This window comes from Nerophis lumbriciformis, linkage group LG11 (genome assembly GCF_033978685.3).
Source record: "Nerophis lumbriciformis linkage group LG11, RoL_Nlum_v2.1, whole genome shotgun sequence".
Taxonomy (NCBI): domain Eukaryota; kingdom Metazoa; phylum Chordata; class Actinopteri; order Syngnathiformes; family Syngnathidae; genus Nerophis; species Nerophis lumbriciformis.
Genome location: NC_084558.2, coordinates 38,302,347 through 38,329,927, shown reverse-complemented (window position 1 = coordinate 38,329,927; position 27,581 = coordinate 38,302,347). Strand labels below are relative to the sequence as shown.

Genomic DNA, 27,581 nt, shown 5'->3' with positions numbered 1-27,581 from the left:
CTGACCTTTTTTCACCAAAGTATACAAACAATATGGGGGGAAAAAAAGAAATTGCTAACTTGATTAAGAATAAAAATTGGTGCACAAAAAATAATTATAAACTGGAAGTGTCCTCTTTTAGAATGATAACAAAGATGCTTTATTTGATACAAATGAATCCATACACTTTATTTTGTACTCTCCATTACAAAATCAGCCGTGGGTCAAATATGTATTAATGTACGTACTGTATATGCATATATAATGCCTTTAATAACACCATTTAAGAGCGAAGCATAATAAAGTGTTTAAAAGGCCTTCTCTCCTGGCCTAACATAACCAGAAATCATGATCATAATTAAAGATTACATTATTTTTTTATGTACTTTCCCTAAATATCTAAAAGTATTCATATTCTCTTCATGTCATATTATGCTCCTTCCAGTGCTGTTGTTTTTAGGCTAGAGTTTGTATCCAATCAGAATTCAGCTAAATGATGTTGCCATGCTGTACCAAATCTGCCCGAGGCCTTCAGAATCAACAATGCATGCATCTATGCATTGTAAGTGAACGGGCACATACAGTTGATAGACAGTTGCGATAGCCAATCAGATCACAAGTTGTTGTCAGTAAGGCCTTCTAGCTGGCCTCACGTTGAACGTGATATTTACACGTCCTGTGATTGGATACTCATCGGGACCGTTAGCGGATGAATTTGAGAACACATAGAGTTGATAGACATTTGCGATAGCCAATCAGATCACAAGATGTTGACAGTAGCCTATCTAAGTAGCCTGATGTTAACGAGACTGCGATTGGATACACATTTGTCATTCCAAAGTGAGTATCGAATCACAAGTTGCAACTTAGCAGGAAGTAGGAAGTGTTGACCCACAAAGAAGGAGAACAAAACGTTGATTAGGTGGCAGATATATATTTGCAGGGCCATTTTCAAGAAGGATATTTAAAGAGAAACTACATCTTGTGAGACGATGTCGGCGATGAAAAGGGGAAATGGCCGCCATTTCCACTCGAATCATCCGACTACGAGGGGTACCACTGGCTTATACGGCGTCGGATGGCTTCTACAAATTGTGAGTTCAAATATTTAATTTCTTTATTTTTTCACGTCTAATATGTTTTTTGTAGAGATGTCCGATAATATCGACCGATAAATGCGTTAAAATGTAATATCGGAAATTATCGGTATCTGTTTTTTTATTATCGGTATCGTTATTTTTATTGTTTTATTTTTTTTAATTAAATCAACATAAAAAACACAAGATACACTTACAATTAGTGCACCAACCCAAAAAAACTCCCTCCCCCATTACACTCATTCACACTCATTCACACAAAAGGGTTGTTTCTTTCTGTTATTAATATTCTGGTTCCTACATTATATATCAATATATATCAATACAGTCTGCAAGGGATACAGTCCGTAGGCACACATGATTGTGCGTGCTGCTGGTCCACTAATAGTACTAACCTTTAACAGTTAATTTGACTAATTTTCATTAATTACTAGTTTCTATGTAACTGTTTTTATATTGTTTTACTTTCTTTTTTATTCAAGAAAATGTTTTTAATTTATTTATCTTATTTTATTTTATTTTTTTTAAAAGTACCTTATCTTCACCATACCTGGTTGTCCAAATTAGGCATAATAATGTGTTAATTCCACGACTGTATATATCGGTTGATATCGGTATCGGTTAATATCGGTAATTAAAGAGTTGGACAATATCGGAATATCGGATATCGGCAAAAAGCCATTATCGGACATCCCTAGTTTTTTGCTATTTTAATTTTGACAGTACCACATACGACATGTTTTAATTGCTGATGCGAGTTTATTGATTTTTAAATGCGCCAGAAAATAACACGTTTTGTACACTGTTGATGTGATTCAATGACCAGTAGGGCATAAATGTGTTAATGTATAGTATTTCTGCAGCAATGGTCATGTGGTGACATAAATTATGGCATTTTGAGAGGTAATCATGAAGTCGGACATCACTGAAGGCCTAGGTGGGAAACGCACAGCCCGTCACTGTTAAACGTTTCCCATGAGTACAGACTACAGAATTTTCTTTAAATATGGGGCTACTTTGATTTTCTTCCCATTTTTGCATGCTAAAACCAATGTAATGTAGGTCAACAATATTTTAAAAGCAAATATCATACATCTGCTTCGTGTTATACTTAGGGGTGTCCCAATACAACTTGTTCACCTCCGATACAATATCGTTAATTCAATACGATGTCAGCAGGAATCATACATCCTTTTATCATTTTATAGTGTGGACTGTTAGAAAAGGTTTTATCAAGTGAAATTAGGTAAACAGGCCCTGCGCTGAGGTGGCGACTTGTCCAGGGTGTACCCCGCCTTCCGCCCGAATGCAGCTGAGATAGGCTCCAGCACCCCCCGCGACCCCAAAAGGGACAAGCGGTAGAAAATGGATGAATGGAATTAGGTAAACAGAACAATAATAAGCATGAAAAACACTTACCTATTAATCTTTTAATGTGTATATTTTGTAAAAGGGGAGTGGTAATTGATAATGTATTAGATTTCATATCATGATGCAGTAACTGTAATGATACGGACACGTTTGTTACTGGATACTTTCTAGCCCAAAGACTTTGTATATGTAAGTAATACGCAACTATAATTTTTGATTTAAATTTTTTTTTACATTTACAAACATGCTGTTTAAGACTGCAATGTTGTTCATATCAGGACACATTTTGTCATACTTGCCAACCCTCCCGAATTTTCCGGGAGACTCCTGAATTTCAGTGCCTCTCCCGAAAATCTCCCGGGACAACCATTCTCCCGACTTTCTCCCCATTTCCAGCCGGACTTAAGGCGCGGACCTGAGTGAGGACAGCATGTCGTCACGTCTGCTTGGCCAACCAAAAAGTAACCACAGAACACTATACCGTATAGTGTTCTGTGGTTACTTTTTGGTTGGCCAACGATTTACGTTGTATTGCGCACCCTGACGGCAAGTGTGGGAGTCGGTTCTGAAGTATGAAGTAAAGAGACGTAACTTCGTCACCTCGCCTGGTTATTGACTCCAACCCAGAATATTACACTGCCCATACCTGCGCTCCTTCAAAGGCTGTGCTACTGGCTGCAAAGCATTGCACTTTCAAATACAACAATGAGTAGAGAGGAGTGTTCTGTGTGTATATGTGTAAATAAATGAACACTGAAATTCAAGTATTTATTTTATTTATATGTATATATATATATATATATATATATATATATATATATATATATATATATATATATATATATGTATGCAAAAAATAGTGCTCGATACCGTAGTAGTATATATATATATATAATAAAATACATATATATATATATATATATATATATATATATATATATATATATATATATATATATATATATATATATATATATATATATATATATATATATATCAATCAATCAATCAATCAATGTTTATTTATATAGCCCTAAATCACAAGTGTCTCAAAGGGCTGCACAAGCCACAAGGACATCCTCGGTATAGCCCACATAAGGGCAAGGAAAAACTCACCCCAGTGGGACGTCGATGTGAATGACTATGAGAAACCTTGGAGAGGACCGCATATGTGGGTAACCCCCCCCCCTCTAGGGAGACCGAATGCAATGGATGTCGAGTGGGTCTAACATAATATTGTGAGAGTCCAGTCCATAGTGGATCCAGCATAACAGTAAGAGTCCAGTCCACAGTGGGGTCAGCAGGAAACCATCCCGAGCGGAGACGGGTCAGCAGCGCAGAGATCTTCCCAACCGATATACAGGCGAGCGGTCCACCCCGGGTCCCGACCCCGGACAGCCAGCACCCCATCCATGGCCACCGGATCTGTGTGTCTCCCCTTCCACAAGGGATAGGGGGGAGCAGAGGAGAAAAGAAAAGAAACGGCAGATCAACTGGTCTAAAAAAATAAAAAATAAAAAAATTAAAAAAAGGGGGGCTATTCAAAGGCTAGAGTATACAAATGAGTTTTGAGATGGGACTTAAATGTTTCTACTGAGGTAGCATCTCTAATTGTTACCGGGAGGGCATTCCATAGTACTGGAGCCCGAATAGAAAACGCTCTACAGCCCGCAGACTTTTTTTGGGCTCTGGGAATCACTAATAAGCCGGAGTTCTTTGAACGCAGATTTCTTGCCGGGACATATGGTACAATACAATCGGCAAGATAGGCTGGAGCTAGACCGTGTAGTATTTTATACGTAAGTAGTAAAACCTTAAAGTCGCATCTTAAGTGCACAGGAAGCCAGTGCAGGTGAGCCAGTATACCGTAGGCGTAATATGATCAAACTTTCTTGTTCTTGTCAAAAGTCGAGCAGCCGCATTTTGTACCAACTGTAATCTTTTAATGCTAGACATAGGGAGAACCGAAAATAATACGTTACAGTAATCGAGACGAGACGTAACGAACGCATGAATAATGATCTCAGCGTCGCTAGTGGACAAAATGGAACGAATTTTAGCGATATTACGGAGATGAAAGAAGGCCGTTTTAGTAACACTCTTAATGTGTGACTCAAAGGAGAGAGTTGGGTCGAAGATAATACCCAGATTCTTTACTGAGTCGCTTTGTGTAATTGTTTGGTTTTCAAATGTTAAGGTGGTATTATCAAATAAATGTCGGTGTTTAGCAGGACCGATAATCAGCATTTCCGTTTTCTTAGTGTTGAGTTGCAAGAAGGTAGCGGACATCCATTGTTTAATTTCATTAAGACACGCCTCCAGCTGACTACAATCCGGCGGGTTGGTCAGCTTTAGGGGCATGTAGAGTTGGGTGTCATCAGCATAACAATGAAAGCTAACACCGTATTTGCGTATGATGTCGCCTAGCGGCAGCATGTAAATACTAAAGAGTGCAGGGCCAAGAACCGAACTTTGGGGGACTCCGCACGTTACCTTAACATAGTCCGAGGTCACATTGTTATGGTAGACGCACTGCATTCTGTCAGTAAGATAAGAGTTAAACCACGACAAGGCTAAGTCTGACATACCAATACGTGTTTTGATACGCTCTAATAAAATGTTATGATCGACGTTATCGAAAGCAGCGCTAAGATCAAGAAGCAGCAACATAGATGACGCATCAGAATCCATCGTTAGCAGTAGATCATTAGTCATATATATATATAATAAAATACATATATATATATATATATATATATATATATATATATATATATATATATATATATATATATATATATATATACAGGTAAAAGCCAGTAAATTAGAATATTTTGAAAAACTTGATTTATTTCAGTAATTGCATTCAAAAGGTGTAACTTGTACATTATATTTATTCATTGCACACAGACTGATGCATTCAAATGTTTATTTCATTTAATTTTGATGATTTGAAGTGGCAACAAATGAAAATCCAAAATTCCGTGTGTCACAAAATTAGAATATTACTTAAGGCTAATACAAAAAAGGGATATTTAGAAATGTTGGCCAACTGAAAAGTATGAAAATGAAAAATATGAGCATGTACAATACTCAATACTTGGTTGGAGCTCCTTTTGCCTCAATTACTGCGTTAATGCGGCGTGGCATGGAGTCGATGAGTTTCTGGCACTGCTCAGGTGTTATGAGAGCCCAGGTTGCTCTGATAGTGGCCTTCAACTCTTCTGCGTTTTTGGGTCTGACATTCTGCATCTTCCTTTTCACAATACCCCACAGATTTTCTATGGGGCTAAGGTCAGGGGAGTTGGCGGGCCAATTTAGAACAGAAATACCATTGTCCGTAAACCAGGCACGGGTAGATTTTGCACTGTGTGCAGGCGCCAAGTCCTGTTGGAACTTGAAATCTCCATCTCCATAGAGCAGGTCAGCAGCAGGAAGCATGAAGTGCTCTAAAACTTGCTGGTAGACGGCTGCGTTGACCCTGGATCTCAGGAAACAGAGTGGACCGACACCAGCAGATGACATGGCACCCCAAACCATCACCCAACCATGCAAATTTTGCATTTCCTTTGGAAATCGAGGTCCCAGAGTCTGGAGGAAGACAGGAGAGGCACAGGATCCACGTTGCCTGAAGTCTAGTGTAAAGTTTCCACCATCAGTGATGGTTTGGGGTGCCATGTCATCTGCTGGTGTCGGTCCACTCTGTTTCCTGAGATCCAGGGTCAACGCAGCCGTCTACCAGCAAGTTTTAGAGCACTTCATGCTTCCTGCTGCTGACCTGCTCTATGGAGATGGAGATTTCAAGTTCCAACAGGACTTGGCGCCTGCACACAGCGCAAAATCTACCCGTGCCTGGTTTACGGACCATGGTATTTCTGTTCTAAATTGGCCCGCCAACTCCCCTGACCTTAGCCCCATAGAAAATCTGTGGGGTATTGTGAAAAGGAAGATGCAGAATGCCAGACCCAAAAACGCAGAAGAGTTGAAGGCCACAATCAGAGCAACCAGGGCTCTCATAACACCTGAGCAGTGCCAGAAACTCATCGACTCCATGCCACGCCGCATTAACGCAGTAATTGAGGCAAAAGGAGCTCCAACCAAGTATTGAGTATTGTACATGCTCATATTTTTCATTTTCATACTTTTCAGTTGGCCAACATTTCTAAATATCCCTTTTTTGTATTAGCCTTAAGTAATATTCTAATTTTGTGACACACGGAATTTTGGATTTTCATTTGTTGCCACTTCAAATCATCAAAATTAAATGAAATAAACATTTGAATGCATCAGTCTGTGTGCAATGAATAAATATAATGTACAAGTTACACCTTTTGAATGCAATTACTGAAATAAATCAAGTTTTTCAAAATATTCTAATTTACTGGCTTTTACCTGTATATTGCTAGAATTCACTGAAAGTCAAGTATTTATTTTATTTATATATGTATGTATATATATATATATATATATATATATATATATATATATATATATATATATATATATATATATATATATATTATATATAAGAAATACTTGAATTTCAGTGAATTGTAGCTATATATATACTCCTCCCCCCTTAACCAAATTTCACCGACTTTCTAGGACGTGTTTTATGCCACTTCTTTTTCTGTCTCATTTTGTCCACCAAACTGCACAAAGGTGAGTTTTGTTGATGTTATTGACTTGTGTGGAGTGCTAATCAGACATATTTGGTCACTGCATGACTGCAAGCTAGTCGATGCTAACATGCTATTTAGGCTAGCTATATGTACATATTGCATCATTATGCCTCATGTGTAGGTATATTTGAGCTCATTTAGTTTCCTTTAAGTCATCTTAATTCAATTTATATCTCATGACACACCATCTGTATGTAATATGGCTTTAAATTTTTTGCGGCTCCAGACAGATTTGTTTTTGTATTTTTGGTCCAATATGGCTCTTTCAACATTTTGGGTTGCCGACCCCTGCTCTAGTTAGAGTTCTGATGTGAGGTTGTTAAATAATATATAAAAATATATCAGCAAAACACGTCTTTAAATAAAGCTGCAATAGGAAAATAGCAATATACACAAACAACCTGCATGGTGGTTTTATTCACAACCAACAGAAAGCATATTGAATAATCATTTACAGTATACACACAAAAGCATTACATTCACCATCATTTACAATGCATACTGTATAGTGCACTTTATTGTTGATAAAACTATGGTTGGCCTTTGTCCGTTAGCCATCCCTCAGGCACGCACACACACATATTTACATGACATTCACAACCACGCAAGCACACAAGCGTCCGCACTAAGATGTTCTGTCATTCTCCTCCGTCACTCGCCTTGGCGTTCTCCTCCATCTTTCCCTGATGGCAGGTGACGCTCGCCGGACACAAAGGCTCCGGAGACTTGTTTTCTATTCTCAGATCTGCAAAGAAGTAACATATTTGGTGAAATATTTAAAGGGGAACATTATCACAATTTCAAAATGGTTAAAACCATTAAAAATCAGTTCCCAGTGGCTTATTATATTTTTTGAAGTTTTTTTCAAAATTTTACCCATCACGCAATATCCCTAAAAAAAGCTTCAAAGTGCCTGATTTTAACCACCCGTCCATTTTCTTGTGACGTCACGTAGTGAAGCCAACACAAACAAACATGGCGGAAAGAACAGCAAGCTATAGCGACATTAGCTCGGATTCAGACTCGGATTTCAGCGGCTTAAGCGATTCAACAGATTACGAATGTATTGAAACGGATGGTTGTAGTGTGGAGGCAGGTAGCGAAAACGAAATTGAAGAAGAAACTGAAGCTATTGAGCCATATCGGTTTGAACCGTATGCAAGCGAAACCGACGACAACGACACGACAGCCAGCGACACGGGAGAAAGCGAGGACGAATTCGGCGATCGCCTTCTAACCAACAATTGGTATGTGTTTGTTTGAATTAAAGGAAACTAACAACTATGAACTAGGTTTACAGCATATAAAATACATTTGGCAACAACATGCACTTTGAGAGTGCAGACAGCCCAATTTTCATCAATTAATATATTCTGTAGACATACCCTCATCCGCGCTCTTTTCCTGAAAGCTGATCTGTCCAGTTTTGGAGTTGATGTCAGCAGGCCAGGGAAGCTAGGGTCGATATTCTTCTCTTGATCATCTTCGGTGGCATAAGGGACGGTGTGAGCCAAGACATCCAGGGGGTTTAGCTCGCTCGTCTGCGGGAACAAACTGCCGCCATTGCTTGCCGTGCTACCGAGGTCCTTTGCTCACACACTCCGGCAGATTCAATGGGGGTCTGGCGGCACATTTCTTTGACTTTATCATTGGAAATGCATCTGCTTTGAGTGTCGCAGGATATCCACACATTCTTGCCATCTCTGTCGTAGCATAGCTTTCGTCGGTAAAGTGTGCGGAACAAACGTCCAATTTCTTGCCACTTTCGCATCTTTGGGCCACTGGTGCAACTTGAATCCGTCCCTGTTCGTGTTGTTACACCCTCCGACAACACACCGACGAGGCATGATGTCTCCAAGGTACGGAAAACAGTCGAAAAAACGGAAAATAACAGAGCTGATTTGACTCGGTGTTTGAGAAAATGGCGGATTGCTTCCCGATGTGACGCCACGTTGTGACGTCATCGCTCCGAGAGCGAATATTAGAAAGGCGTTTAATTCGCCAAAATTCACCCATTTAGAGTTCGGAAATCGGTTAAAAAAATATATGGTCTTTTTTCTGCAACATCAAGGTATATATTGACGCTTACATAGGTCTGGTGATAATGTTCCCCTTTAAGAAAGAGAAGAAGTATTTTCTGTACCGTTATCCTCCTCTCCAGAAGGTGGGTCATCCTGGTCCACAGAGCTCATGTCTATAGAGGACAGGTGCGCTTGGGCCATTCGTTGCACAGCTGAAATGCAAAAAAAAAAAAAAAAAGGGATATTACATCCTCCACAAACTCCTATAAGGACAAAAAGTGTTGACACACACCTCTTAATTGATGAATTCATCAATCAGTACTTAGGTTAGACCAGGGGTCGACAACCCAAAACGTTGAAAGAGCCATATTGGATCAAAAATACAAAAAAATAATCCGTCTGGAGCCGCAAAAAGAATGAAAAGCCGTATATAAGTCTTATAATGAAGGCAACACATGACGTGAGTGTCTATATTAGCTATGATAGCCTACTATCAAAATGACTATGTGTCGGAGGCTGAAGCAAATCTTTGTTGACAGAAATGTTAAAATGTAATATTTGTTCTACACATTTTTACAACATTAGAAACCATTACTAAAACATACTCAGAAGGTGAGAGAACTCCTGGAAATGACTGGCTTTTAATAGCCAAAGGTATAGATGTGTGTGTCCAAGTTGAAGGAAACGGCAGTCTGTCTTCTTTTACTACTACTCAGTGGCCTAGTGGTGAGAGTGTCCGCCCTGAGATCGGAAGGTTGTGATTTCAAACCCCGGCCGAGTCATACCACAGGCATGTGATTTTTCCGTCTAAAGTCGGAATTCCGTCTTTTTTCATCTCGGGGAAAAAATAATAATCATCTTCCGTTTTTCCGGTTTTTTTTTCCGACCCTAAATCAAGATTCGAGACGTAGTTTATATTACGCCGTAGTTGATTGGTCGATATGTTCCTTGTGACCAAACAGGACATCTGTTATGAATGATGACGTTAATAACGTCATCATTCATAATGGTTATTACCGCCATTTTCCATATGTAAACGATGTCGGTTCTCGAGAGAAAGGACGCTTTACGAGTAAAAGAAATTGATAAACATGTCAAAAATAAGGTTCGATGGGACTGGATGGAAAGGGAAATCACTGATACAGTTGGGAAGAAGGAAGTTACGACTTTGTTCGGTGATTTTATTCGGAAAATCGATTGTCCCGGAAAGGTTTTGTGCACGTGGTGTCATGATAATATTGACTATGGATCACGAGGTTTCAAGGCTTTGGAAGTACATGCGAAACGCCAAAAACATATGAAACAACTTGAAGCAAGGAAAACAAACTTTTCACTAGCTGGTACTTTTGGATGTCAACCGAAAGTGAGCAAACCTTACGGACTTCATCCTTTGTTTACATCAACAACTGCCGTAGACATCGAGAGGAAAGATCCTTCCAAACAACCCACTTCAGTTGCAGACAGGGTTGTTAATAATGAGGTAAGCTAAAAAAATATTTGCTTGCGAAATACGCATGTTTGTTTTAAATATTAACCAATTATTGCTTTGCGAAATATAAATAAAAAGCCACGTGAAAATATATTATGAAATTACAGAAATTCAAAGAGTCGCATTATTGATTCCAGTTAACAATTTATTTGAAATAAATTTGCATATAATACTATTTTGTAATATTAAGTTCTTATGTAGTCTCTTGAAACAATATTGTCAGTGGTGTAACAATCTTGAAGGTAAATATTAATAATAATAATAATAATAATAATAACTGGCATTTATATAGCGCTTTTCTAAGTACCCAAAGTCGCTTTACATGTAGAACCCATCAATCATTCACACCCGGTGGTAGTAAGCTACTTTCATAGCCACAGCTGCCCTGGGGTAGACTGACGGAAGCGTGGCTGCAATTTGCGCCAACGGCCCCTCCGACCACCACCTATCATTCATCATTCATTTCACCGGTGTGAGTGGCACCGGGGGCAAAGGGTGAAGTGTCCCGCCCATGGACACAACGGCAGCGATTTTTGGATGGTAAGAGGCGGGGAGCGAACCTGCAACCCTCAGGTATCTGGCACGGTTGCTCTACCCACTACGCCATGCTGCCCCTATAATTATATATATATAATATATATATATAATAAATATTTTCACACTTGTTTCATGCAATATGTCAGTGTCCTCACATTATTATTTCCTATTTTCAAATATGAGTAAACAATACTAAACATGTTTAATTATTTTCATAAATTTATATCCTATTTTGGCGAAAAGAATGAAATGTTTACATTTGGTATTTTGTTATATTTATAACTAAACTTGTAGGCAATTAGGCATATACATTAAAACTGTGAATTGTTATTAGTGGTTATGTATTTTACAATTAATGCTACTTTCTGATAGCATATATCATGTAATAGTCTTAACTTTAAAATATATTTTGTATAATAATAAATCTTGGCAAACCTGTTACACCACTGATAATTTTTTAGTGACTAAATACTGTTGGGACTGAACCATATACAGTGATTCATTAGGATAATTGGGTTATGTATGTTCTATTAATGATGTTTTCATGTCTTTAAACACTAAAATATTTTCTTCAAATGGTGCTGTCTTTGTTAATTTTAGCATGTTAAATTGGTGAAAAACCAGGGCACCGCCCTGGACCTTCGTCCCCCAGACCCCCGGAAATTTTTTCAGTCTTTTTAATTGTGGTCAAATCACATGCCTGATACCAGAGACTATAAAAATGGGACCCATCGCCTCCCTGCTTGTCACTCAGCATCAAGAGTTGGAATTGGGGGTTAAATCACCAAAAATGATTCCCGGGCGCGGCCACCGCTGCTGCTCACTGCTCCCCTCACCTCCCAGGGTGTGATCAAGGGTGATGGGTCAAATGCAGAGAATAATTTCGCCACACCTAGTGTGTGTGTGACAATCATTGGTACTTTAACTTTTAAACTTTTAATAGATGTATTACAATCTTTGGCAAGCTAGGTAGTGTTTGCTGTGGTCTGGAACAACACGGCACACAAAAAACTATCTGAAATGCAGCCAATATTACATACAGATAATGTGTCATGAGACATGCAAAGCAAAATTATATACAAAGAGGATACAAGTAAAAAAAATTAAATGAACTCAAATATACCTACAAACGAGGCATAATGATGCAATATGTACATACCATGAATTGATTAACGTGGACCCCGACTTAAACAAGTTGAAAAACTTATTCGGGTGTTACCATTTAGTGATCAATTGTACGGTATATGTACTGTACAGTTTCATGTAATGTATTCTCTTCCTTTGCAATCTACTAATAAAAGTTTCAATCAATCAATCAATACAGCTAGCCTAAATAGCATGTAAGCATTGATTAGCTTGCAGTCATGCACTAACCAAATATGCCTGATTAGCATGCCAACAAGTCAATAACATCAACAAAGCGCGAACCTTTGTGCGTTCATGCACAGCATAAAACTTTTGGTGGACAAAGGAGTTGAAGATTTTACATGTAAACAAACTGTGGCGTCACAGTCCACACTATGGTGAGTTCAAGAACTGCTGAAATTAGTAGGACAAAACGATGTTCATCAAATACTCTCATCAGTGAAGCATACACACAAACATATTAAACAGTGGGGCTTTACTAACAATTGGGAAGGTTTGTGTCATGTTTGTCCTCAAACAGAAAACATAGTAAAACTGAAAAATTATTTTCCCCCATCTTTTTTAAAAATGCTCCAGGGAGCCACTAGGGTGGCACTAAAGAGCCGCATGCGGGTTGCTGACCCCGAGGTTAGACCTAAACCTAGCTTAGAACACTTCACTCAACACAGATGTGATCACCTTTAAGCATTCAAACACAGCACCAACACTTTGGAACAAGGATGAAGTGATAGAAGAAAAGTACAAATATAATAACTCTGTTTGTTGCAGCATAGGAGGAAGTCATGTGCAAGTTTCACTATTGCACCTCGTTGCCCATAACTGTAGTGCATTCAAGGACCCTGGATGAAAGTTAGAAACAGAGGCATCATCTTAATATATGTTTTTTTGTCCATATGGGAGTCCTAAGTCCAGCCCAAGAGACACTTTCCACCCACAACTTGTTTTTACTGCCATATTATAAAATTAAAGTGACAACAGTATTCGCTAAATATATAAAGTATATGTTGACCTAAACATATAAAGAAGTTTAAAAAGGTGAAGAATTATATTCACATAACATCCACATCCTACTTTTTCCCCCTACACAGAAGATGTTTGGTGCTGTCCTAATAATAATATTGATTTTTAATGCAAATGTTCAACCCTTTTTTGGCCATTGATGTTGTCGTGACGAGTCACGGCCATCATAGCAAAAGCAGATAAAAATAATAAAAATATCAAATTAAATTTTAAGAAAATTTAAAACAATCTCAATGTGCTGTTAAAAACTCCTGAAAAGTATTTGGCCACCTGCCTTTACTCACATATGAACTTGAAGTGCCGTCCCATGGAATTGTCCAAAATGTTTTGGTATCCTGGAGCATTAAAAGTTCCTTTCACTGGAACTAAGGGGCATACTTGCCAACCCTCACGAATTTTCCGGGAGACTCCCGAAATTCAGCGCCTCTCCCGAAAACCTCCCGGGACAAATATTCTCCCGAAAATCTCCTGATTTTCAGCCGGAGCTGGAGGCCACCCCCCCCCCAGCTCCATGCGGACCTGAGTGAGGACAGCCTTTTTTCACGACGGGAGGACAACAGGGTGACAAGAACTAAATCATCCAGACAAGAGATAAATTGTATTATTATGTTTATCTTACCTAAAAATAAATACATGTATTAATTAATTTAAAAAATAAAAATAAAAATAAAAATTTACTATATTTTGCTAAAAACATCAAAATTATATTTTTATTTTTATTTTTTCTGACTCCTTATTACATACAGCCATAGAATTATACATTAAAATAAACATATTTGAAATAATACATTTTAAATGGTTATAATAATTCATTTAAAATGACCATATTTAATTATTAAAATAATTGCTTGTTTATCAACAACTTTAGCATTTTATTCATTACATTTTGAAGCTCTCAGAAGCCAAGTTATGTTATATTCCTTAATATTTATTTATGCAAGTTTGAAGTATCAATTATCAAACACAGACTTGGTGATGTATGGCTTAGAGGAAGCTGCTCGGCCATGGAAACCCATTCCATGAAGCGCTCTGCGTTTTGTACGTGGGCTAACTGGAAGGTCACATGAAGTTTGGAGCTCTGTCGCAACTGACTGTCAGAAAGTCTTTGCACTATGCGCTTCAGCATCCCCTGACCCCTCTCTGTCAGTTTACGTGGCTTACCACTTGGTGGCTGACTTGCTGTTGTTCCCAAACTCTTCACTTTTCTTATAATAAAGTTGACTTTGGAATATTTAGGAGCGAGGAAATTTCACGACTGGATTTTTTGCACAGGTGGCATCCTATTACAGTTCCACACTGGAAATCACTGAGAGCGGCCCATTCTTTCACAAATGTTTGTAGAAACAGTCTCCATGCCTAAGTGCTTGATTTTATTCACCGGGCCAAGTGATTAGGACGCCTGATTCTCATCATTTGGATGGGTGGCCAAATACTTTTGGCAATATAGTGTATCTATTCATCCAAAATAAGATTTAAAAAGGTTTACCTCCACATTAACGGCATGAAATTAATTAGCAGCCTTGCAGAATGCATGCCCCAAGTAAAAAGGGGGCGCCATAAACTTAACTGTTAGGACAGGCCGGGGCAATTATTTTGCCTCGGGGGGCCAAATTTAGAGAAACAAATGTGTGTGGGGGCCGGTATATATATTTTTAGGAACACTAATACAAAACCTCACAATAATGTCTGAATGCTAAAAACGTTATGACAAACCGCCTAAAAAAACGGAATGGAAGTTTACATTTTTTTACTGAAGGAGACACCCAGAATGTAAATGAATTTTTTTTTACAATATCAACTATGAACAATAAAACACTGAATATTGACAACATATGAACGTCACACCCCCTCTCGATCGACATATTTTACAATCAAGCGAAATGCAACAAACACAGCGAAATATGAACGCGAAAGGTAAAAAAAAAAACACCTACTATCTGATACATCTGATATATCACTAAGCTTTAGAACTTTGTGGTAAAAATCTCTTTCCGCGTCTGTCCCTGACACCCTCATTTCAGGCTGTCATTCTGTGGAAACTGTGGAGAATGCATATATGTTTAAGAGTTCTTTCTTTATTCATAGTCATGTTTACATCAGCTAGTGTTTTTCCATTTGTACTCTTTCTGTGTTTGTATCTTATGTCCGCATGTAAACTGTGTGCTTTACCTTGAAGACTTGGAATGTAGGAGTTGGAGTACTCCCTTTATATCTTATCTGTATTAGAACAATGAGGCTGTATTCCTTTCTGGACAGGGTGGGGGTTTTCTTCATATTCAAGAAGTTGTCTCTTCCGTTTGAATGTTAGACCAATTCGAGAAGCCGGTATGAATGTATTGGTGTGGGCTGGTCTCCTGAAGCTTTAGTAAAACTTGATAATATTCCTATTCTGTCTTGATGGCCCTTCTTAGTCTGCATATATGCCATCTGAAACAATTTGGGATTGACCAGTGACTTTAATTCCCTGAAAGGCAATACTGGTCAGACGCAACAAAACGCTCCCCACCCACACTGCTTGGTGCCTCGTCTGAGCTGTTGTGACTTAGATTACCATAGTAACTAGTATATCATGCAAAAGTGAAGATTCCAACCATTGATATACTGCAATGTATAGTTCAAGACTTACGGTCATTTGAAAACATCACTGCACATCATAATGGCGGCTATAGTTTCCATCTTAAAGATCTAAAAAAAATTGGGGGGAATGTCCGGCAGGCTAGATTGAAAAACTTAACGGGCCACAAGTGGCCCCCGGGCCTTAATTAGGCCATTTGAACCAATCAGAAGCTTGTTTTTGGCAATACCCATGCATACAACATAGCTATGTATTGTAAAATAAACATCTGGAGTCAGGAATTCACATGTGCAATATTCATATCTGAGTGTATGAGTTTGTTTGTTCTCATAAGGAATGTGTGTGACAGCGCAGGTCCAGTTGTGTGTCTATCCCATAATCCAGGATGATCCAGAACACACAGTCACAGCTGTCCTCGCTTCTAATCTCTCACACACACACAATATACATTTTTTTTGGACGCACTGACAGATCCAGAGCACATGTCAGTTTTGTACGGCGCTCCCAAATTGTTATGCAACACAAATGTGGACCAGGCAGGTCACTTCCAGAGCACACTAACCTTTAAGTGAGGGCGGTTGGTACGTGTGGGCCACCATTTTGGCTTTCAGGGTGCCCTTTTCTCCCAGAACCCACTGCAACACCGCACGTAAGAACGACATTAAAGTACCTGTCATGTTAGTTTGAATGACTGTTTAAGATTGTTTTTTTTTTCATTGAAGTCCAGTTCACCTGATGAGACCCGCAGTCCTCTTCCGGCGATGGCGGGTCTGTCAGTCTGAAGAGGGTGGCGGGCGTCGGCCTCCGACGTCGAATCTGAACACCAACAACGTTAAACCACTTTGAGGCACATCAGGTCATGCAAGACCCCCCTATTGTAGGTTTGGTGCAGATCTGGATAAGGGTGCTGATCCAATATTGAGGCACAGTGTTTTTATTTGCCCCCTCTGTTTTCCACCATTCAGCTCCCTCCTGCCCCCTCTATGCCCCATCCTGTCGTCTCATCCTGTGAGTCTTTTCCTCTTGTCATTCAAAATGTTGACCTTTTTGTGCAGATCAGGATAAAAGTGCAACTTTTACTTTTGTTCACATTCGGAAAGGTCTCACTCGCGCCTGCGGCGGTACTTTAAGTTGGCAGCATTCACGAATAAAAAAAAAAAATGGGCCAATTGAACGGGTACATACCATTTTAATTAGAGATGTCCAATAAATGCTTTAAAATTTAATATCGGAAATTATCGTTATCGGTTTCAAAAAGTAAAATTTATGACTTTTTAAAACGCCGCTGTGTACACGGACGTAGGGAGAAGTACAGAGTGTCAATAAACCTTAAAGGCACTGCCTTTGCGTGCCGGCCCAGTCACATAATATCTACGGCTTTTCACACACACAAGTGAATGCAATGCATACTTGGTCAAAAGCCATACAGGTCACACTGAGGGTGGCCGTATAAACAACTTTAACACTGTTACAAACATGCGCCACACTGTGAACCCACACCAAAACAAGAATGACAAACACATTTCGGGAGAACATCCGCACCGTAACACAACATAAACACAACAGAACACATACCCAGAACCCCTTGCAACACTAACTCTTCTGGGACGCTACAATATACACCCCCCGCTACCCTCAACCCCGCCCACCTCAACCTCCTCATGCTCCCAAATTCCAAGCAGCTGTTTTGAGGCATGTTAAAAAAAATAATGCACTTTGTGACTTCAATAGTAAATATGGCAGTGCCATGTTGGCATTTTTTTCCATAACTTGAGTTGATTTATTTTGGAAAACCTTGTTACATTGTTTAATGCATCCGGCGGGGCGTCACAACAAAATTAGGCATAATAAAGTGTTAATTCCACGACTGTATATATCGGTATCGGTTGATATCGGAATCGGTAATTAAGAGTTGGACAATATCGGATATCGGCAAAAAAGCCATTATCGGACATCTCTGGTTTTAATGGTTGATTGCTCTGAGACAAACGGCAAAAAGACAAGATTGCCTCCTCTTGTAGCTCAGCCATTCTTTCACGCCGCTCGGTGCTTTACGTCTCATTTTGCTCATACTCTTGTCTACTTCCGACACAAGCTAACTGATAGCATTCTAATGTTAGCTTGCTTGCATGCTAACATCATACTTGCCAACCTTGAGACCTCCGAATTCGGGCGATTGGGGGCGGGGGGGTTGAGGTTGTCGGGGCGGGGTTTGGTGGTAGCGGGGGTGTATATTGTAGCCCGGAAGAGTTAGGGCTGCAAAGGATTCTGGGTATTTGTTCTGTTGTGTTTATGTTGTGCTACGGTGCGGATGTTCTCCCGAAATGTGTTTGTCATTCTTGTTTGGTGTGGGTTCACAGTGTGGCGCATATTTGTAACAGTGTTAAAGTTGTTTATACGGCCACCCTCCGTGTGACATGTATGGAAATTGATCAAGTATATCTTGCAGTCACTTACGTGTGTATGCAGAAGCCGTATACAACATGTGACTGGCCCGGCACGCTGTGTGTATGGTGAAAAAGCGGACGCTAGAGGCAGTACCTTCACTGCACGCCCTTAATATTGTTGTCCGGGTGAAAATCAGGAGAAATTCGGGAGAATGGTTGCCCCGCGAGATTTTCGGGAGGGGCACTGAAATTCGGGAGTCTCCCGGAAAAATCGGGAGGGTTGGAAAGTATGGGTAACATAAGCATTATATTTTTTGTGATAAATTTGATTCTGTTTACCCCAGAGTCAAATAACTTGGTACATGACACTTGTTAACTGTTAGCATGCTATCAACCTAATATTAGCACGAAAACATTAGTATGCTATCAAGTTAATATTGGCATGCTAACTTTTTTTGCGTTTTTCCCCCCCCACTTTTTTCTCTAATTCCGCAGTCGTGTTACTTGGTATGTGAGACATGCTAATATTAGCATGCTAAATTATTTTTTTCACTTTTTTTCACTTTTTTCTCTACTTTCGCAGCCATACACCTTGATATGTGAGACATGCTAACTTTTAGCATGCCATCGTTAGCACACATGCCAAGTCTTACATGCTTTACTCACATTTCAGCAACCTATGTATGATCGTACAGTGTATCTTGTCAAGGGGACAATACTATAGGAACTCCTGGACCTTTATAAATCATAAATGATGTCATAAATGTTGAAAAAAATGTATATAGCCATGACAGTTCAAGAATAAGGTTGCTTGAATCAAATTAAGAATGTCTAAGACGACACACGCCTCCTATCAAAAATGCAAAACGGTTCGTTCCATCTGGATAGTATGGCAAAACCTAGCTTGGATCACTTCTCTCAGCACATACGTCATAACTAGAGATGTCCGATAAATGCGTTAAAATGTAATATCGGAAATTATCGGTATCGGGTTTTTTATTATCGTTTTTTTATTTTTTATTTTTTTATTAAATCAACATAAAAAACACAAGATACACTTACAATTAGTGCACCAACCCAAAAAACCTTCCTCCCCCATTTACACTCATTCTCACTCATTCACACAAAAGGGTTGTTTCTTTCTGTTATTAATATTCTGGTTCCTACATTATATATCAATATATATCAATACAGTCTGCAAGGGATACAGTCCGTAAGCACACATGATTGTGCGTGCTGCTGGTCCACTAATAGTACTAACCTTTAACAGTTAATTTTACTATTTTTTACTTTTTTTTTTTTTACTAATTACTAGTTTCAATGGCAGCTCCCTCCATCAGTGTGTGAATGTGTGTGTGAATGGGTAAATGTGGAAGTAGTGTCAAAGCGCTTTGAGTACCTTGAAGGTAGAAAAGCGCTATACAAGTACAACCCATAACTGTTTTTATATTGTTTTACTTTCTTTTTTATTCAAGCAAATGTTTTTAATTTATTTATCTTATTTTATTTTATTAGTTTTTTTTTAAAAGTACCTTATCTTCAGCATACCTGGTTGTCCAAATTAGGCATAATGATGTGTTAATTCCACGACTGTATACATCGGTTGATATCGGTATCGGTAATTAAAGAGTTGGACAATATCGGAATATCGGATATCGGCAAAAAGCCATTATCGGACATAAGTCATAACACCATCAAAGGTCCCCTTTATGTATTCACACACAGCATCATTTTTAAACCAGGATGTGGTGATAGAAAAAAGGTACAATTATAATAAATCCATAAGTGGCAGCACAGGAGAAAGTTATGTACAAGCTTGACTTTTGCATCTTGTTGAACATAACTGTTGTGCATTCAAGGACCCCGGATAAAAGTTAGAAACAGAGGCGTCACTAGATTTTAAAGACAAGGGAGGCCTAACCCCCATGAGATGCAACAATAATATAATATTATGATTTGTATTATACTTTACACTCTGTATTAAAGGAAAACTTGACAGATTCATAATCATATTGAATAATGACAGATTATATGATTATATAAAATCATATTCTGACCACTTTATATTGAATTTGTTGTCACTTTTAAAAATAATAATATTTAGGTGTTTTTTTCTAGATGTGATTTTGTTTACCGGATGTCAACATGTCATACCAATTGTGTGTGTATAATGCAACCACATTGGGTTCAGGGTGGGATACGGAGGGGCCCTTCTTGTGTATTTTTGGATGAACCGCAGCTCCCCAGAGCTGGCGGCACTCGGGCAGCCCCAGACCATGATGCTTCTTTACCGTATGCAGAGGTGTAGCACCAAACTCTGGGCCTCACTGCCCATAACTGTAGTGCATTCAAGTACCCTCAATGCTACCCTACTGTGTTGACTCTAAACCGGTGGTTCTTAACCTTGTTGGAGGTACCGAACCCCACCAGTTTCATATGCGCATTCACCGAACCCTTCTTTAGTGAAAAGAAATAATAGTAATTTTTTCAAATTCAAGACAAAGTTATATGTTTTTGGTAACACTTTAGTATGGGGAACATATTCTAAGTAACAAAGACTTAATTTAGAGTTTTTTGGACACTAGAGGAACATATTCTAAGTAACAAAGACTTAATTTAGAGTTATTTGGTTAGGGTTAGGGTTAGGGTTAGAGGGTTAGGGCCAGGGTTAGAGGGTTAGGGTTATAATAAGGCCATGCCGAATAAGGCATTAATAAGTACTTAATAATGACTAGTTAAGAGACAATATGTTACTAATTTGCATGTTGATAAGCAACTAATTAATGGTGAATATGTTCCCCATACTAAAGTGTTACCATGTTTTTTTACTGGTGCACAAAATGAACTGTGCATGAACATCACCTTGTTCAAAGAACAAAACCAACACAGTGCATAAACTCACAACAAATTGCACACCTGCAAACCAGTCAGCTATTGCCGTATCCGTAATACGCCGATAGGGAGAAGTTTTTATTTACACGATGAGTCGGGTGTGTTTTGACGTCCGCCGAACCCCTGAGGCCGACTCACCGAACCCCTAGGGTTCGATCGAACCCAGGTTAAGAAATACTGTACTAAACTGTATCCAAGTTGCTATTCTATAGTTGTGTCCTTTTGAGATGACATTATAACATGTGAGGAGGAAGGGTCTACTGTACTCACTTTTGTAATAGCTATCCCACCCTATTAAAAAAAACTATGTGGGCCATTTAGTTGCTAACTGTAAAGAATAATTAACCTTGGTGCAAAGTATAGATTTAACATAGCCCAGTGGTGTCCAAAGTGCGGCCCAGGGGCCATTTGCGGCCCGCAGCTAATTGTTCATTCTGGAAATACTATTGTAAAAATAAAAAAGAACATTAAAAAAAGTGGAATGAGGTGAAATCTAACGAGAAAAAGTTGCAATGTTGACACAAAAGCTGCCATGCAGGCTGTTTTGTTTTTCTTTTGTCTTTCTTTATTTTTATTTTTTGCCATTGCTCAAAAAAAAAAAAAAAAGACAAAAAATCCATGTTATAATGAATTATTTTCAGGGCTCCAATTACTTCAAATATTTCACTTTAAAATGTTTTATGTGGTAAATATTGCATATATTGTGCCATATAAAAACATCAAAGTTTTCTTTGACAAAAGCGCAAAAAACAAACAAAATAATAGTTCCAGCATAAAATCGACAGATATATCTGAAGTTGATCTCGTAACTTAAGTGTTGAAAGTAAAAGAAAAACCTAATAAAAATGTATCACTTAATGAGTGGGGCACCTTTTGGATCCCAAATATATTTAGTGATTTTTTATTTATCTTTTCACTGTGATTACTCAAAAATATGAAATAATTCAAATCAATGGTGTCCTGCAATATTGATCTTTTAGGGCTCTAATTACTAAATACTGCATATTTCAGTTTTACTATAAAAAAACTAAAATGTTTTTGACAGAAAAGCCATAAAACATTTATTTTTATTTTTATTACTTTATATCAACTTGAAGTTGATATAGAGATTTACTGTAAGCGTTAAATAATTAAAAAATAATAATAATCTGACTTATTTTTAGCATTTTAATGACTGAGACCCTTTATGGTCCCCAGGACCCCTAAAGGTAAAATATATAAAAAATCCATATATTTTGTTATGATTTGAAAATGAAAAATATCAAAATGGCCCCCACATGCTTTAATTTTTCCGTGTGCGGCCCTCGGTGGAAAAAGGTTGGACACCCCTGCATTAGCCCAAAGCCCAATAAGCACAAACTCCACGCGAGCAGCAACATGATGGCGATGTTCATGCGCTCTCCTGCAAAGGAGAGTGAGTCATCGACACCGTTGAGTTACGCAACAAAGTAAATGCCCTATTGTGGAATACTAAATGCTATGAAATGCACTTCCTGTATTGTCTTCATTGCATTGGTGACCTAAACAGGAACTATGGATGAAAAGATATCGTATATTAATCTGTTTTGCAGCATAATGTAAATAATAGGCGCTATACGAGGACTTGTCAGCCAATCAGGGTGAAGAGTGTGGGCTTGAAATGTGGGCGGCATCTACGCTTCTGCTTTCCGCGCATGTTGGACTTGGATTTGTTTAGCATGCAGAGGTCAAACCAAGAAAGACGGAGTGGATTTGAGTAAAAAGCTGCCAAATGAAACAGGAAATCTTGCCATCGGGCTCCTGGCCTACTGAGATTATCTCAATTTGTTTTTTTCCTTAAAAACTATCAAAAGGGGAAATGCTCTCCCGCCATTTAAGTGGGACTTTACGTAACTCCTTCCAAAATGACCTTTTTTTGACCTGCGTAATCTCATTTTTAATATTGCTAACAGCGCTTTGTGTGCCATGTCTGCTCCTCCGCTTGGTTTTGTGTCTCATCGCTTTTGAAAGAAAACTGCAGCTTAATCCAAGCGCTGGCCATAACCTGCTGCCAACGCAGTAATACTTAAAAAAAAAAAATGCAGTATCGCAAAGTCCTGCCACTGGTGTTACATAACTGTCAGTTGAGTGGGAAAAAGGTCAAAAAGTTGGGCGATGATTCTTTAATCATAACCAAAATAGACGTTTATTCAACGATCAGTGAGTTTCAGTGCAGTTTGATAATACGCATTAATGGGAATATAGTGAATATACTACTATTATTACATTGAATAGTAATAAAAAATAATATATATTTTTAAAGTTGGATTAATATATTTCAAGAGCAAAAAAAAGTCAAAAAGTAAAAGCACAATTTTAACCTTCGGGGACCAAGCATGTTAATTGTATTTATTGTAATGTTTTGATTCTCACAATATTGATCAATTTAGGGTTGATTTGATTAAATATGGCCAGAATTTTTTATTTATTTTATTATTTAGACATTTCTATAACCTCCTTGAAAGGCGTATTTGGTTCCATTGACTCCCATTACAGTATAAAAACTTTTATTTAATTTGTCCCACCGAAAATAATTATAGGATCTTATGACAAAAAGGTCATATAACCACACATATTTACATATATTTACACACACACACACACACACACACACACACACACACACACACACACACACACACACACACACACACATATATATATATAGAAAAATATTTATATTATTTAATTTAATTATGATAAAACACTGCATTTTTATTATATTATTTTAAAACACTGTTAGAATTGTGATAATTACTAATCATTGAAATACCAGTTATAATTAATATGATAGTAAAAATTCAAAATCAAAAAATATAGTACATTTGTTTTATGCTGTATTTTTTATTATTACTATTATATTATTTAAAAAACGATTATAATTTTATGAATTATTAAAATATATCTACATTATTTAATTATGTCTAATTATCAATTTGATTATTTTTACATTGTTTATAAATATATATATAATATATGATATACTACTTTGATAATTAATTGTTATTATTAACATTAGATTCCTTTTTAAATTATATAATAGGAAAAATGCAGCATAAAAACTATGTACAGTATATATTTTTTTTGTTAATGTTTTATTATCATTCAATTAAACCAATTAATTAATAATTTCCTCCTTTATTTTCTTCACAGAAAAAAATAAATAACAGGAGTTGTCATTAGGGGGCATTAGTTGCCAGTCTTATGACTGATGGCACCATGTGTTGCAGTAGACAGCCTGTAAGCAACACATGGCATCTGTAAAGCTTAAGTCTGCAGTAAGGTTTAAAGAGAAAGTGTTGACAGCTGCAAAACACTGTCATATATTTCGGGTATCATCGACATACTGATTTGCAGAATGTCCTTGAAAAAAGTCGAGCGCTCCAGTTATATAGTGGATCTTTGACTAGCGTTCATTGCAGTTGGCCATGAAAAACAGCATTGCTTTCTTGTCATATGGAGGGTCTTAGACTTGTGCGTTTTGCTTTTTTGCTTAGAGGCAGAGAGCTTCTGTTGTATAGAGGATCTTTGACCATCATTTTTACAATGAATCCGTTAAAGCATAGAGAATATTTGACTAGCATCTTTGTAGTTAGTGCAGGGATCAGCAACCCAAAACGTTGAAAGAGCCATATCGGACCAAAAATACAAAAAAAAAAATCTGTCTGGAGCCACAAAAAATGAAAAGTCTTATAATGAAGGCAACACATGACTTAAGTGTCTATATTGGCTATAATAGCCTACTATCAAAATGACTATGTGTCGCAGGCTGAAGCAAATCTTCGTTGACAGAAATGTTGAAATTTAAAAATTATTCTACACATTTTTACAACATTAGAAACCATTAGTAAATCAGAGGCTACTCAGAAGGTGAGATAACTCCTACAAATTACTGTCTTTTAATGGCCAAAGGTATAGAGATGTGTGTGTCCAAGTTGAAGGAAACGGCAGGCTGTCTTCTTTTATTAGATTTATTACAATCTTTGGCAAGCTAGGTAATGTTTGCTGTGGTCTGGAACAACACGGCACACAAACTATCTGAAATGCAGCCAATATTACATGCAGATAATGTGTCATGAGACATGCAAAACTAAATTATATACAAAGAGGATAAAAGTAAAGGATATTAAATGAGCTCATACCTACCTACAAACAAGGCATAATGAGGCAATATGTACAAACAGATAGCCTAAATAGCATGTTGACAGTGATTAGCTTGCAGTCATGCTCTGACCAAATATGCCTGATTAGCACTCCACACAAGTCAATAACATCAACACAGCTCACCTGTGTGCATTCATGCACAGCATAAAACGTTTGGTGGACAAAGAAGGAGTGGAAGATTTTATATGTAAACAAACTGTTGCGTTTGTGTGTATTCCCCCCCCCGCCCCCCCATCTTTTTCCATTTTCAATCCTTTTTTAAAAATGCTCTAGGGAGCCACTAGAGCAGCACTAAAGAGCCGCATGCGGCTCGAGAGCCGCGGGTTGCTGACCCCCGAGTTAGTGTTTAAAAATAGTAGAGCACTCCTGTCATATAGAGCAGTGGTCCCCAACCAGCGGTCCGGGGACTCTGTACCGGTCGGTGAAGCATTGGCTACCGGGCCAGAGATATATTAAATAATTTATAAAGGACAGCATTTTCTCCGACTTAACTTTGGCCTGTCCCACCAGACCAGGGGTGTCAAACTTGTTTTCATTGAGGGCCACACCGCAGTCGTGGCTGCCAATAGAGGGCCGCTTGTAATAGTAAACAATTAATGAATCTGCCTAAATATTAAATTAAATATTTTAAAAAAAATGTACGTAAAGAGTAAGACATATCTGTAGATTTGACCACTGTTTTTTACAGGAAAAAAATATGGTGTTATTTTATTATTATTATTTTTACAACATATTACTGTAGATAGAAATACAGTATCGCTGTTTAATTTTATTTTGGCAACTTAGCTGCCAGTTTTTTACCATAATAAAATGTGGTACCATAAAATCATCAACCGTGGGTTTTAAAAAAAACTAAACTGACAGCTCAGTAGACAGTTTTACTGTAAAAAAAAACAAACATTGGTCGTTTTTTTTTTCAACTTACTAATTAATTTGCTGTAAAAAAAACTCACAAAATTTTACAGTAAAATCATTTTTCATAGTGTACAATTTGATGGATAACTTGCTTCAAAACCATAAGTTAAGCAGATATTTAAGTATTTATTTGGATTTTGACCAACAAAGTTAGATAATATAATATTTGTTGCAATATTGGACACTATTTTTTTCCCTGTCAAACTAGAAAAAAAATCCTAATACCTTTAGTAAGAAAGTAAGGAAAGAAAATATAAGGTATTTTATTGACATATTATTTCCAAGCATATAAAATGACGTGGAGGGCCACATCTGGCCCGCGGGCCTTGAGTTTGACACCTGTGCACTAGACACACCAATGAGCTTGTTTATAGATGTACAATAAAACTCCTCATAGGAAGTTGCCATTTGTTATAACTTTGTGACATGATACAATGCACATTAATGAACATATCAAATGTAAATGTGACAGATTGTAGCCAAAGGCTGATTTCCATCAGCATTTCATTGCAAAGAAACAAGCCCAGGGCTCCCACTAATTCAGCGTTATAGTGAATTGTATTTTTCACAAGTGGGGAGTCGGTCCCTGAAAATAATGCCTGTCCGTGGTGCAAAAAAGGTTGAGGACCACTGATATAGAGGATCTTTGACTAGCGTGTCTTGCAGTGTGTCCTTAAAAACAGCAGAGTGCTCCTGTCATTGAGAGGATCTTTGACCAGACTTTTTGCAGGACTTCCTTGGGTAATTCCAAACACAGCGCAACGCTGTCATCCTTGACCAGCGTTTATGATGCATGTCTAAAAACAGCACAGTGCTCCTGTCCTACAGTATAAGGATCTTTGGCACATCAGTATTGTTTCTGTTTGAATTAGACTAGACCTGGTTTTTGAATGCCCATTTTACATGCACACATACTACACTAACATACATACATCCACTAACAACAACACAATGCATAATCCTCACCAGCTCCACCTGCCCTGGGTCCAGCTGTGTTGGTATTGCTGAAGGCACTGAGAACTGGATCTTCCTTTTAGCATCATTGTCTGCATTGTCAATCTTTGCTGGCAGAATTGGCTCCATGGCAACGCTCAACCTTGAAGGCTCTAATATGAGACTACCCTATTTGTAACAAAACACCCCAATATCCAAAATCCCTCACCGGGCTGTCCGTCCCACTGCTACTCCCACATCAACACTCTTTTCACGGTCGTGATGAGGATTATAATGTTGTCTGTTGTTGCCGGAAATATCGCGATATATGGTCTCACAAATGAGATGCTGCAGC

The 27,581-nt window shown here is 38.0% G+C and overlaps 1 protein-coding gene across 1 annotated transcript; it reads right to left on the bottom strand.

Annotated features, from left to right (window-relative positions):
- Positions 1-7,123: 7,123 nt before the first annotated feature.
- On the bottom strand, positions 7,124-27,568 carry LOC133610416 (protein phosphatase 1 regulatory subunit 1B-like). Its single transcript, XM_061966660.2, has 5 exons — positions 27,260-27,568; positions 16,650-16,733; positions 16,480-16,552; positions 9,273-9,362; positions 7,124-7,874 (listed from the first exon to the last, which is right to left on the bottom strand). The coding sequence occupies exons 1-5, from the start codon at positions 27,374-27,376 to the stop codon at positions 7,768-7,770; spliced, it is 471 nt and encodes a 156-aa protein (XP_061822644.2). The 5' UTR covers positions 27,377-27,568; the 3' UTR covers positions 7,124-7,767.
- Positions 27,569-27,581: the final 13 nt, after the last annotated feature.

Coding starts and splice junctions, on each gene's coding strand:
- LOC133610416 (XM_061966660.2), bottom strand. CDS start 27,376: ATGGAGCCAATTCTGCCAGCAAAGATTGACAATGCAGACAATGATGCT. Junction 16,734..27,259: donor ACCCAGGGCAGGTGGAGCTG/GTGAGGATTATG, acceptor GTTGGTGTTCAG/ATTCGACGTCGGAGGCCGAC. Junction 9,363..16,479: donor CCAACCGCCCTCACTTAAAG/GTTAGTGTGCTC, acceptor TTTGCATTTCAG/CTGTGCAACGAATGGCCCAA.